At 34.1% G+C, this 15,030-nt stretch overlaps 1 protein-coding gene across 6 annotated transcripts in view; it reads left to right on the plus strand.

The window, feature by feature from the left end:
• The window catches only part of TBC1D19 (TBC1 domain family member 19), a 147,442-nt gene that overhangs the window by 39,180 nt on the left and 93,232 nt on the right, over window positions 1-15,030 (plus strand). For 5 of the 6 annotated variants that reach the window (XM_057502138.1, XM_057502140.1, XM_036900553.2 and 2 more), the window contains one exon: window positions 11,282-11,356. The exons of the other annotated variant lie outside the window; for it this stretch is intronic. In XM_057502138.1, coding sequence (XP_057358121.1) covers window positions 11,282-11,356 — 75 coding nt within the window. The remainder of the gene's footprint in view (window positions 1-11,281; window positions 11,357-15,030) is intronic. 6 annotated transcript variants of the gene reach the window in all.

Genomic DNA, 15,030 nt, shown 5'->3' on the forward strand with positions numbered 1-15,030 from the left:
GACTGTTTCCTTAGGAAGGCTCTCTGACCCCCAGATCTCAAATTCTCAGGTACTTTTCCTGTGTCTTCAATCCTCCACACAGGAGGCACCTGGAATTCCTACTATAATACCTAGGTTGTCTGTATCATCTCCAAGAACTTTTAGTCTCTGTCCAGCAGGTTCAGCATCTCTCTTCACAACTGTATCTCCAACATCTGGTGTAGTGCCTGGCGATGGTAGATAGACATTTTTTGAAATGATGAATCAACTGAATAAAGAAAAAATAGAAAATGCTTCCTAACAGAAAATATTTATACCCTTTTTCCTAGTATTTCCACTTCCAAAACCTTATCTAAATGAAAGAATCAAAGAAACACAGAAATTTATGTTGATGATAGTAGTAGAAAATTTAAATGAATCTAAATGAACAGAAATAAGATTTGCTTAGGTATAACATAGTATCCCCAAAAGACAGTGTTATACAGGCATCAGAAGTATCATTTTGGAAAGAATATAATGAAATAGGGAAGTGCATACAATATAATCTTAAATGGAAAAAGCAAAATATAAAAAATGTAATCATACTTTAATATACATATGTACATGTATTTATACACATATCTATAGCTCAATTGTTCACATACATGTATAGAAAAAATGAAAGAACAGAACAAAATATTAATGGTTGTCTTTGGCTGATGGAAATTTATGTATATTCATTATTTTATTCTTTACATATTGTTCTCTTTTTCCAGATTATCTTCAATAAATGTTATTTTTATAATCAGGAAAATCTCTTTCTATTAGATAGTCGAGTTATAATTCATTTTTATTTTTCTCAGGGTGAAGGAAATCATATAATTTTTTTACATGCTATATACTTATTATATGGTTTTAAAAGACTTGTTATTTACTTTCATTTTTATAGAAAGGTAGCCAGGTGACAGTTAGTACCAATTTAAAGATATCAATATGACTGTAAATTTTGTAAATCCTTTGCCTCTCATGGCTTAGAAATTGCCTTACATATAAAACTCTTGAAATCCTTTGAGTTAGTATCGTAGATTCCAATTATTAGGGAAACTGATTTGAAGGCAACAGTAATTTCATTTGGAGAGGATATGGGTTAGGGTAAAAAGGTAATGTCTTCCTATTTAAACATTTTAAATGTAAAAGGTCATTTATTTTCCTTTTAAATAACATTTAAAGCTTTATTTTATAAGTCTTAGGTAGAAACATTATTTTGTTTTTATTTTGTATTAGTGCACTGTCATTTTTTCAGTAAGTTATGTGCCACTTCTACTTATTTATTATTTTTGGTTCTGACAGTATATTGAAATTTGTATTTAAATAATAGCACAGGAATAACTGTAGTGTTTTTGAGAATTTATTTTTGAGACCTAGGGCTTATTTAGTCAATAAGCCCTCTTTTAGTCCTCTATGAAAACCTGAGAAAAATTAGTTATCAATAAAACTGGAGAAGAAGTGGACCTTCAAATTTTATCCAGTCCAACCTCTGGAATTCATCTCCTTTTGTTTGACTGCTTTTGGAAACAGGGAATTTACAGTCTCACTGACAAGCCAGTATGGTTAAGTCTTTCTACTTGTTGAAAGGTTTCTTTATTTTAGTACACAGTCATATGCTCCTTAAAATGTTTACTCACTGGTCCAATTTTATGCTTGGCATATAGATGGCATCCAAAATATGTTGGTCAGTGAGTAAACTAAGGAATGGATGACTACCACTTAACTGAGATTATAGTTCTTGAGGGATCCTAAAGAATAACTCAGCTTGAAAGCAGCCACTTTCTTCATCTTGAATTTCCACTTATTGTCAGGAAATTCTATTTCCTACTTCTGATTTCTATGGGAATGACTTCTCCAACTATCCTAAAGTTCTATGAAAGTGACTTCGTTCACCATCTGACTGGAGTTCTTGCATGGGGCACCTTGGAAAAGCCCTGCCAACCTTGCTCTTGTGTCATAGATATGGAACAGGGATGAAGACATGGAGAACCACTGAGGTCACTTTTCTTTTATTATTTTTAGGATTTTAAAGGAAGTGGTATGTGTTCTATTGACAAGTAGAACTTTTAATATATCTAGCTTCCTGTTTTTTTGCTCATTCTTTTCTGTTCTTTCTGTGGTTTGTGGCATATGGACTGATACAGCCCTTAAGAACTTTTTTAACTTGTTTCATACTATTTGTGTATCTGCCTTATCCTCCCCAACCCCACCACAAAAATGGTGTGTTTCTTACGGAGAGGGTGCTGTTTTATTCATCCTTAATAGCATGTTTTTAATAGGTGTCTAATGAATATTTGTTCAATTAATGCCTTTTCATTATTTGAAAACTCAGCTATTATATCTCATTTCACACTTTTTATAGCCATAAAAATCCCAATTTTTCTGAATTGAGCATCCTTCTTTCCCCTCAATTGGTAGTCATGTGCTTTCTTCTCCTCTGGGTTATTTCTAAGTCCTTGCTTTAGTTGTGGAGCACAGGAAGAACAATAATTGAATAAAGATATGGTCAACATTGCTCCACTACTTAATATACCTTCTCATTCTACTTTCATGTGTTCTTTTTAAAAGTTTCTTCATTTATAAAATGCAAGTAATGATACATATCTCACAGGATTAATAACATGTAAACACATGTGAATTATATAACTCTGTTTCTTAAACTCTTTCCATTCAGAATGCCTTCTTCTGATGTCCAATTTCTTTTCTGTGTAACTTTATTTCCTCACTATTTTCTCTCTATATTACATCAAACGTTAAATTCAAATAAAATGGTAAGTTGAAATACTTAGTACAGTGGGGAATATTATTTTAGGAAGACTATGATTAATCACTTAAAATTGTACTTTTTAGAAAACACCTTATTGAGATGTATTTACCAGAATAAGAGAAGTTAAGTCAAATTTTCTTTCAGAATATTTATTAAGGTATTATTCAATTTTGAATGGTTCAGTTTTTAGGAGACTATGTTCTATTAAAGTTATATACTGCAGTTTTGAAAATATGTATAGTATATATTATGAGCCACATAGTGATGTCTATTGTAACTTTAATTTTGTTTTTATATCTGAGAATTACTATCTTTTTATCAATTCAAGAGTCCTTTTCATGAGTGGTTTAAAATGAAACTACTTGGAATAATAATTCAATAGATAGAAATTTGGGTCTTTATATAAAAGCAAATTCAGATACTGAATTTTTAGTCTTTATGAAAATTTTATTTTTATGGCAATGATTTAATGAAAATTACTTTTTTTGTAAAAAATATTTCTTGTACCTGCTTCCTGCACAGTCTGGAGTGGGGTGGAGCAAGAGACAGAAGGCATATTAAAATAATCCTTAGGCTGAGATCTGAAAGTTGAATAAGATTTTTTCTAGGTAAATTGAGGATAAGTATGTTGGGAGTGGAAGTGGGTTGTATTATTATTATTATTAATATTTGATCATGAATAAGGGATTCAAATGTATTTGAAGTTTTGGATCTAAAAGAAATAGTTACTATAAAAAGAAAGATTATTGAAAATAAGCCAGTAAGTGGAATTAGTTTTCGGGGTATTCATACAATTTGTTCATTTATTATTTTTTTAATTGAAGTATAGTTGATATAGAATGCAACATAGAGAAGACAAGTAGTGATTCTACAACATCTTACTATGCTGATGGACAGTGACTGTAATGGGGTTTGTGGGGAGTACTTGGGGTAGGGGAGAGCCTAGTAAACATAATGTTCTTCATGTAATTGTAGATTCATGATAACAAAATAAAAAATAAAATAAAATAAATTTTTTTAATAAAAAAAAATAGAATGTTATACTGGTTTCAAGTATACAACATAGTGATTCAACAGTTATATACATTATTAAATCTTCACCCCAACTAGTATAGTTACTATGTTAACATAGAAAGATGTTACAGAACTATTGACTATATTCCCTGTGCTGGATTTTCATCCCCATGACTAATTTATATTTTGACTGATATTTTGTGCCTCTTTGTCCCCTTCATGTATTTCACATACTCAAACCAATCTGTCCCCCATGGTAATCACCAGTCATTCTCAGTATCTGAGTCTACTGCTATTTGGCTCATTTTGTTTTGTTTTGTTTTAAGATTCCACGTATAAGTGAAATCATATGCTATTTGTCTTTCTCCACCTAGCTTATTTCATTTAGCATAATACCCTCTAGGTCCATCCCTGTTGTCACAAATTCTTTCTTCTTTATGGCTGAATAATATTCCATTGTGTATATGTACCACCCCTTCTTCATTCATCTACTGATTGACACTTTGATTGCTTCCTTATGTTAATTATTGTAAATAATGCAGCAATAAACATAGATGTGTATGTATCTTTTCAAACCAGAGATGCTGTTTTCTTCAGGTAAATTCCTACAAGTGGAGTTACTGGGTCATAAGGTATTTCTATTTTTAGTTTTTTTAGGAACCTGCATACTGCTTTCCATAGTGGCTGCACCAATTTACATTCCCACCAACAGTATAGGAGGTTTCTCTTTTCACCATATACTCTTCAATACTTGTTATTTCTTGTCTTTTTGATAGTGTCCATTCTGACTGGTGTGAGGCAGTATCTCATTGTGGTTTTGATTTGCATTTCCCTGATTATTAGTGATGTGAACATCTTCCATGTTCCTGTGGCCATCTGTAGGTCTTTGGAAAAATGTCTATTTATGTCCTCTGCCAATTTTTTAGTCAGGTTATTTGTTTATTTGGTGTTGAGGTGTAAGAATTGTTTATGTATTTTGGATGTTATCCTCTTATAAGATACATCATTTACGAATATATTCTCCCATACTGTAGGTTTTTTTTGTTTTTGTTTTTATTGATGGTGTCCTTTGCTGTAGAGAAGTTTTTTAGTTTGATGTAATCCCTCTTGTTTATTCTTGCTCATTTCCCTTGCTCAGGAAGATATATCCAGGAAAAAAATTGTTCATGCTTATGTTCAAGAGATTTTTCCTATGTTTTCTTTTAAGAGTTTTATGGTTTCATGTCATATATTTAGGTCTTCAATCCATTTCAAGTTTACTTTTTTATAAGGAGTTAGACAATAATCCAGTTTCATTCTCTTTCAGGTAACTGTCCAGTTTCCCCAACACCATTTATTGATGACTGTCTTTTCCTCTATTGTGTTTTCATGGTCCCTTTATCATATATTATTTAACTGTATATGTGTGGGTTTATTTCTGGGCTCTCTATTCTGTTCCACTGATCTATTGGTCTGTACTTATGCTAGTACCATACTGTTTTGATTACTATAGCTTTGTAGTATAGCTTAAAGTCAAGAAGTGTAACACCCCCACCTTTGTACTTTGTACTTCTTTCTCAAGATTGCTTTGGCTATTTGGGGTCTTTTGTGGTTCCATATAAATTTTAGAATTATTTGCTCTAGTTTGTTGAAAAATGCCTTTGATATTTTGATAGGGATTGTGTTTAATTTGTAAATTGCTTTGGGAAGGATGACCATTTTTACAATATTAATTCTTCCTACCCATGAGCATGGGATAGGTTTACATTTATTTGTGTCTTTTTCAGTTAATTTCATCAGCATCTTACAGTTTTCAGAGTATAGATCTTTCACCTTGATTAGGCTTATTCCTAGGTATTTTATTCTTTTTGAAACAATTGTAAATGGAAGTGTTTTCCTGATTTTACTTTCTGCTGCTTCACTGTTAGAATATATATACATTTCTGTATACTGGTTTTGTATCCTGCAAGTTTGCTGAATCCAGTTATTCTAATAGTTTTTGGTGGAGTCTTTATGGTTTTTTATGTATATTATGTCATTTGCAAATAGTGACAGTTTCACTTCTTCCACATCTGTTTGGGCGCCTTTCATCTCTTTATCTTGTCCAATTGCTTTGGATAGGACTTCTAGTACTATGTTGAATTGAAGTGGTGAGAGTGGGCATCCTTATCTTGTTCCTAATCTTAAAGGAAAAGTTTTAAGGTTTTTCCCATTGAGTATGATGCTAGTCATGGGTTTGTCATATATGGACTTCCTTATGTTAAGGTGTGTTTCCTTTATACCCATTTTGTTAAGAATTTTTTATTATGACTGGATATTGAATTAAAATGCTTTTCAGCGTCTATTGAGGTGACTATGTGTTTCTTTTATCCTTTTGTTAATGTGGTGTATCACATTGATTGATTTACAAATATTGGGCCATTATTACATCCCTGGAATAAATCCCAGTTGGTTGTGATAGATGATCCTTTTGATGTATTATTGAATTTGATTGGCTAATATTTTGTTGAAGAGCTTTGCACCTAGGTTCAGGGATATTGGTCTGTAATTTTTTTTCATTTGTACTGTCTTTGTCTAGTTTTGGTATTAGAGTGATGCTAACCTCATTGAATGAGTTCGGGAGTGTTCCCTCATGTTCTATTTTTTGGAATACTTTAAGAAGGATTGGTATTAACTCTTCTTTAAGTGTTTGGTAGAATTCAGCTGTGAAGCCATCTGGGTCTGGAATTTTGTTTGTTGGTAGTTTTTTGATTACCAGTTCAATTTTTGTTACTGGTAATTGGTCTGTTCAGATTTTCTGTTTCTTCCTGGGTCAATCTTGGAAGGCTGTACATTACTAAGAATTTGCCCATTTCTCCTAGGTTGTCAAATTTATAGGCAAATAATTTTTCATAGAATTCTTTAATAATAATTCCTTGTATTTCTGTGGTGTCTATTGTAACTTTTTTTTCACTTCTGATTTTATTTATTTGTGTCCTCTTTTTTTCTTGATAAGACTGGCTGTCTCTTTTGTTTATCATAAAGAACCACCTCTTGGTTTTACTGATTGTTTTTCTAATATTTTCTTATTCTCCATTTTTATTTATTTCTGCTCTGATCTTTATTATGTCCCTCCTGCTAACTTGGGGTTTCATTTGTCTTTTTCTAGTTCTTTTAGTTGTGAGTTTAGATTGTTTATTTGGGGTTTTTCTTGTTTTTTGAGGTAGGCTTGTATTGCTATGTACTTCCCTCTTAGAACTGCTTTTGTGGTATCCCACATATTTTGAACTGTTTTTGTTTTCATTTGTCTCCAGGTATTGCTGATTTTCTCTTTGTTCATTGATCCATTGATTATTTAGATGCATGTTGTTTAGCCTCCATTTGTTTGTGGTTTTTCTTTTGTTTTCTTCATGTAATTGTTTCTAGTTTCATACCACTGTGAACTGAAAAGATGCTTGATACAATTATAATCTTTTTAAGTTTATTGAGGCCCTTTTTGTGTCCTAATATGTGAACTATGCTGGAGAGCATTCCATGTGCCCTTGAGAAAAATATGTATCCTGCTTCTTTTGGGTAGAGTGTTCTGTAGATATCTGTTAAGTCATCTGGTCTAATGTGTCATTCAAGACCTTTGCTTTCTTATTTATTTTCTGTTTGGATGATCTGTCCATTGGTGTGAGTTGTGTGTTAACATCTCCTGAGATGCCTGTATTGCTATTTCTCCCTTAGGGTCCGTTAGTATTTGTTTTACATATTAGGTACTCCTATGTTGGGTGCAGAGATACTTATGATTGTTATATCCTCTTACTGGACTGATCTCTTTACCATTATGTAATGTTCTTTGTCTCTTATTTTGTTTTAAAGTCAATTTTTCTCATATAAGTACTGCTACTCCTGCTTTTTTCCTCCCTTTTACTTGCATGAAATCTCTTTTTCCATCCCTTCCCTTTCAGTCTATATATGTCTTTAGGTCTGAAGTGAGTATCTTGTAGGCAGCATATAGATGCTTAACATATCCTGTAAGACCAGTTTAGTCATTGTGAATTTAATCTCTCAGGTTAGTCTCCTCTTCTATTCTGAATGACAACCATGCTGGGTAGAAGATTATTGGTTGTAAGTTCTTCCCTTCCAATACATTAAATATTTCATGCCACTGCCTTCTAGCCTGTAAAGTTTCTTTTGAGAAATCTGTTCATAGCCTTATGGAGTTTTCCTTATAGGTAACTGTCTGCCTCTCTCTTGCTGCTTTTAAGATGCTCTCTTTATATTTAATCTTTTCCATTTTAATTACTATATGTCTTGATGTTGTCTTCCTGGGGCTTCTTTTGTTAGGAGTTCTCTGTACTTCCAGGACCCAGGTGTATGTTTCCTTTCCCAGATAGCTATTATTTCTTCAAAGAGACTTTCTATTCCTTTGTTCCTTTCTTCTCCTTCTGGAACCTCTGTTATACAGATAGTTTTGTTTGGAGTTTCATACAGCTATCAGCCTCTTCTCATTTTTAGAAATTATTTCTCCTTTGTTCCTCAGCTTGGTTACTTTTATGTTGTCTGTCTTCCATCACTTTGATCTTTCCCCTACTTCCAGCACTCTACTATTCATTCCTTCCATTGTATTTTCATCAGTTATGTATTCTTCAGCTCTGGGTGATTCTTTTTCATATTTTCTATCTTGTTGAGATTCTCACTGAGATCATCAATTCTTTATCAGTTCAGTGAGCATCTTTATGACTGTTACTTTGAAATATTTATCAAAAAGATTGCTAATCTACATTTCATTTAACCCTTTTTCTTGTTTCTTGTCTTGTTCTTTTGTTTTGAACATATTTCTCTGTGTCATCATTTTATCTGTGTTTCTGTGTTTCTTCCTTTATATTACATAGATCATTTATTCCTCCTGATCTAGAAAGTAAGAGCTCTATGAAGTAGGAATTCTGTAATGCCTAGAAACTCAAGACTCCTTGTTCACCAGTGCCTGATTCTCCTCTGTTGTGGAGCCTCAGTTGCTTCTGGTGGGCTGTGGGGCCACCTTTCTGAATGTCTGCTGGCAGTGGCTGATCTTTGTCAGCAGAGGCTGACAACTCACCTCTGGGTACCCTTTGTGTGACATGAAGCACTTCTGTTGGGATTCATTGTGGGCAGGGCCCTTCTTTGCCTGCTGATCAACAAGGGCAGCCACTGCTGGTTCCAGCTGGTCAGGTGGGGTGGGTGCACAGGGGAGACTGCTTGGGGTGCGGAGCTTCCAGTGAGGGAGCTAGAGAATTTAGACATGGCTCCCTTGAGTGCCACACTTGGGCTGAAGGAGAGCTAGGAATACCAAAAAGTGTCCTTCCTTCACCTGCAGGCAGCATAGTTGTACTGCTGCTGGGATGAGTGGGCTGGGTGGGGCAGGTGTGTAGGAAATTGCTGCTTTGGGGTTGAGATACCAGGAAGGGGATGGAGCATTTGGGGTTGTCTCCTGTGAGCGCCTGAGCAGTAGGGCTGAGGGAGGCCTGGAAAAGCATAGTCTGGCACCCCTCTGGCACACTTCCTGCTGCTGATAGTCTTTCAGACTGCTACCTGTGTGTTGGATCTCAGCAGAACCAATGAAGTGTGCCTGTCCTTCACAAGTGACAGGAGTTTGGGCCCCCTATAGTGCTCAACTATCCCTGGTGTCCAGCCCTGTTAATCACCAAAGTCCAATGCTATGTGGACTCATTGTATTTCTGGAGCAGATCTCTAGGGCTAGGTGTTCTGGATTCCTGAGCATTTACCCTTTCCCATTCCGTTTCTCTCTCTTCCACTTGTGGACTTGGATGATGGAGGGGCTAGGGTCTCAATTGATCACTGCTCTGCCACTTTAACCTTCTCAATGTGGTTTTATCTTTTTTACCAGGTGTAGATGGTCTGTTTTTTAGTTTTCAGGTTGTTTTCAGGGTTACTTGTATTTGCTTTAGTTACTGCCTTGATGTGTATGTGCTATAATTTTAGTAAACTAAGCCTTATACATTTCACACAGCTCTATTTCTCGTATCAATGATTTTTTTTTTCATTCATTGCTTAGGCCATTGTATCAAAATTTTTTAAATGTCCGCAACATTGCCTAGAGTAGAAATCTGTTCAATTATGAGCACCTGTTATGTGCTAGATGCAGTAAATTATGTGCCATGATAGGTGAAAGAAGGGCTGCTGTGAGAACTCATAAACAAAGGCACCTAATACCACTTGGAGTAGAGAATAGTGAGAGAAGGCTTACTAGAGGTGAATATCTGAAAGGTGAATAAGATACAGTACAAGTTCAAATAGGTATGTTGAGATTAGGAGTAGAGCATGGAGGGTATATTCCTGATAAAGAATGATGTATTTAAATATGTGTAAAGAAGCTATGAGTAATGATAGCTATTGTAAAAACTATCAATTGTTGAATATTATCATTATTATTTCACCGTTCAAAGCACTTCACATCTTTAATCTTTTTAACACCACATAATGGAGCTGTTATTATTCTACTTTTATTGACTGGTTATAACTGTCCTTTATGAGTGATGCCCTCATTTAGTCTAAATGTTGGAGCTTTAGTATTATTTTATTTTGGTTTCAGTGAGTAAGAAGTGATCTGTAGGAATGTTTTAGTAAAAAAACAAAAACTTATGGCACTTTAACTTGGCATTAAAAAATAGTTAACTAAAAAATGATAAATACACATAGATAATCCATGACTATTCAAGGTGTTATTATTAAAGTTTATAAGAAATTTGGGGATAGAGAAGAAGGTAATCAATACTCTGAAAAAATAGGAAAATCCAGATTGTGACACAATTTAAAAGATAACTGGCCTGAACTCCTCAAAAAGAGTCAATATTACAAAGAAGAAAAGGACAAAAAGACTCTAGATTAAACTACACTGAAAGAGACATAACAACCAAAAATAATATGCATGGATTTTTAATGGATTCTGGATTTTAAAAAATGACATTTTGGGGACAATTGGAAAATTGTAAATATGAAGTAAATATTAGATGATATGGAATATTCTTGTTACTATTTTTAGGTGTGATAGTAGTGTTGTAGTTATATACCAGAAGAGTCTTAGAATGTTTATGCTGAGGTATTTAGGGATAAAATGTTATGTCTGGAAAAATAACATTATAATAATTTCTATAAAATTGTATTTTTTACTAGGTCATTAATAGGATTCCTGAATATTAAATACTTATAAAATGCTTAAATTTACCTTTTTTATCTGCTATTTTTCCTTATAATGTTTATCAGCCTATGATTTGGTTTATTTATTTTTACCTGTGTCATTCCCATTCTCCATTAGAACATCAGTTTTATGAGGACTGAGACTTTCTATTAGTGATGGTTTAAATTATAGCACTGAGGATATCTGGTACATAGTGAGCAGTATCCAGTATTTTTTGAGTGGACTAATGAATAATGGTAACCAATCTCAACCAACCTTACCATTTCCATATAACTCATGATATTTTTAATTCTTTCAAACTCAGTTTTGATATTGTTAACAAAAATAATAATAGATTGTTTCTTATATTTCAGGGAAGTTGGGAAAAAAGAATTTTGAAGAGTTTAAATAGTATGTGCACTGAACTGAGTATCCCATTGGCACGTAAGGTACTTTTAATATTTAAGCAATTTTTTTGTTAAGATATCATTGATATACAATCTTATGCTCAGGTTTCACATGAGCAACATTGTGCTTACTACATTTTCCCCTATTATCAAGTCCCCACCACATACCCCATTACAGTCATTGTCCATCAGCATAGTAAGATGCTGTGGAGTCACTACTTGTCTTCTCTGTGATATACTGCCTTCCCCATGCCCCTCCCCTATATTATGTGCACTAATCATAATGCCCCTTAAACCCCTTATCCCTCCCTTCCCACCCATCCTCCCCAGTACCTTTCCCTTTGGTAACCATTAGTCCATTCTTGGGTTCTGTGAGTCTGTTGCTGTTTTGTTCCTTCACTTTTTGCTTTGTTGTTATACCCCACAGATAAGTGAAATCATTTGGTACCTGTCTTTCTCCACCTGGCTTAATTCACTGAGCATAATACCCTCTAGCTCCATCCATGTTGTTGCAAATGGTAGGATTTGTTTTCTTCTCATGGCTGAATAATATTCCATTGTGTATATGTACCACCTCTTCTTTATCCATTCATCTACTGATGGACACTTAGGTTGCTTCCATTTCTTGGCTATTGTAAATAGTGCTGCAATAAACATAGGGGTGCATGTGTCTTTTTGAATCTGTGATCCTCTTTTCTTAGGGTAAATTCCTAGGAGTAGAATTCCTGGGTCAAATGGTATTTCTGTTTTTAGTTTTTTGAGGAACCTCCATATTGCTTTCCACAATGGTTGAACTAATTTACATTCCCACCAGCAGTGTAGGAGGGTTCCTCTTTCTCCATATCCTTGCCAGCATTTGTTGTTGCTTGTCTTTTGGATATGGACCATCCTAACCTGTATGAGGTTATGTCTCACTGTGGTTTTAATTTGCATTTCTCTGATGATTAGCGATGTGGAGCATCTTTTCATGTGCCTGTTGGCCATCTTAATTTCTTTTTTAGAGAAGTGTCTGTTCAGATCCTCTGACCATTTTTTAATCGGTTAATTTGCTTTTTGGTTGTTGAGGCATGTGAGTTCTTTATATATTTTGGATGTCAACCCCTTATCAGATATGTCATTTATGAATATATTCTCCCATACAGTAGGATACCTTTTTGTTCTGCTGATGGTGTCCTTTGCTGTACAGAATATTTTCAGTTTGATGTAGTCTCACTTGTTCATTTTTGCTTTTGTTTCCCTTGCCTGAGGAGTTATCTTCATGAAAAAGTTGCTCATGTTTATATTCAAGTGATTTTTGCCTATATTTTCTTCAAAGAGTTTTATGGTTTAATGACTTACATTCAGGTCTTTGATCCATTTTGAATTTACTTTTGTGTATGGAGTTACACAGTAATCCAGTTTCATTCTCTTACATGTAGCTGTCCAGTTTTGTCAACACCAGCTGTTGAAGAGGCTGTCATTTTCCCATTGTATGTCCATGGCTCTTTTATCATATATTAATTGGCCATATATCTGTGGGTTTATATCCTATTCTATTCCATTGATCTATGGCTCTGTTCTTGTGCCAGTACCAATTGTTTTGATTATTGCAGCTTTGTAGTAGAGCTTGAAGTTGGGGAGCATAATCCCCCCTGCTTTATTTTTCCTTCTCAGGATTGCTTTGGCTATTCAGTGTATTTTGTGGTTCCATATGAATTTTAGAACTATTTGTTCTAATTCATTGAAGAATGCTGTTGTTATTTTGATAGGGATTGCACTGAATCTGTAGATTGCTTTAGGCAGGATGGCCATTTTATCTATATTAATTCTTCCTACACAAGAGCATGGGATGTACTTCCATTTATTAGTGTCCTCTTTAATTTCTCTCAAGAGTGACTTGTAGTTTTCAGGGTATCGGTCTTTTCATTTCCTTGGTTAGGTTTATTCCTGGGTATTTTATTCTTTTTGATGCAATTGTGAATGGAATTGTTTCATGATTTCTCATTCTGCTATTTCATTACTAGTATATAGGAATGCAACAGATTTCTGTGTATTAATTTTGTATCCTGCAAATTTGCTGAATTCAGATATTAGTTCTAGTAGTTTTGGGGTGGATTCTTTAGGGTTTTTTATGTACAATATCATGTCATCTGCAAATAGTGACAGTTTAACTTCTTCCTTAGCAATCTGGATGCGTTTTATTTCTTTGTGTTGTCTGATTGCCATGGCTAGGACCTCCAGTACTAGGTTGAATGAAAGTGAGGAGAGTGGGTATCCTTATCTTGTTCCCAATCTTAGAGTAAAAGCTTTCAGCTTTTCACTGTTATGTATGATATTGGCTGTGGATATGACATAAATGGCCTTTATTGTGTTGAGGTACTTGCTCTCTATACCCATTTTGTTGAGAGTTTTTATCATGAATGCATGTTGAAATTTGTCAAATGCTTTTTCAGCATCTATGGAGATGATCATTTGATTTTTATCCTTTTTGTTGATGTTGATGGATTTTCGAATGTTGTACCATCCTTGCATCCCTGGGATGAATCCCATTTGATCATGATGTATGATCCTCTTGATGTATTTTTGAATTTGGTTTGCTAATTTTTTATTGGGTATTTTTGCATATATGTTCATCAAGATATTGGCCTGTAATTTTCTTCTTTTGTGGTGTCTTTGCCTGGTTTGGATATTAGAGTGATGCTGGCTTAATAGGATGAGTTGAAAGTATTCTCTCCTCTTCTATTTTTTGGAAACCTTTAAGGAGAATGAGTATTAGGTCTTCACTAAATAAATTCAGCATGGAGCCATCTGGTCCGGGCATTTTGTTCTTGGGTAGTTTTTTGATTACTGATTCAATTTCATTGCTGATAATTGGTCTGTTCAGATTTTCTTTTTTTTCCTGGTCAGTCTTGGAAGGTTGTATTTTTCTAGAAAGTTGTCCATTTCTTCTAGGTTATCCAGTTTTTTAGCATATGGATTTTCATAGTATTCTCTAATAATTCTTTGTATTTCTGTGCTTTCTGTCATGATTTTTCCTTTCTCATTTCTAATTCTGTTTATGTTTGTAGATTCTCTTTTTCTCTTAATAAGTCTGTGCAGGGGTTTATCTATTTTGTTTATTTTCTCAAAGAGCCAGCTCTTGGTTTCATTAATTTTTTCTGTTGTTTCATTATTCTTAATTTTATTTCTTCTCTGATTTTAATTATGTCCCTACTTCTGCTGACTTTGGGCCTCATTTATTCTTCTTTTTCCAGTTTCAATAATTGTGACTTTAGACTATTCATTTGAAATTGTTTTTCCTTCTTTAAATAGGCCTCCATTGCTATGTACTTTCCTCTTAGAACTGCCTTTGCTGTGTCCCACAGAAGTTGGGGCACGTGCTGTTGTTTTCATTTGTCTCCATATATTGCTTGATCTCTGTTTTAGTTTGGTCATTGATCCATTGATTATTTAGGAGCATGTTGTTATGCCTCCATGTGTTTGTGAACCTTTTTGGGTTTTTTTTTTACAATTTATTTATAGTTTTATACCTTTGTGATCTGAGAATTTGGTTGGTAAAATTTCAATCTTTTTGAATTTACTGAGGTTCTTTTTGTGGCCTAGTATGTGGTCTATTCTGGAAAACGTCCCGTGTGCACTTGAGAAGAGTGTGTTTCCTGTTCCTGTTGGATGGAGTGTTCTATAGATGCTTGTTTTAGTATGTTGTTCAGTGCCTCTATCTCCTTACCTATTTTCTG

The sequence above is a fragment of the Manis pentadactyla genome, chromosome 5 (genome assembly GCF_030020395.1).
Source record: "Manis pentadactyla isolate mManPen7 chromosome 5, mManPen7.hap1, whole genome shotgun sequence".
Taxonomy (NCBI): Eukaryota; Metazoa; Chordata; class Mammalia; order Pholidota; family Manidae; genus Manis; species Manis pentadactyla.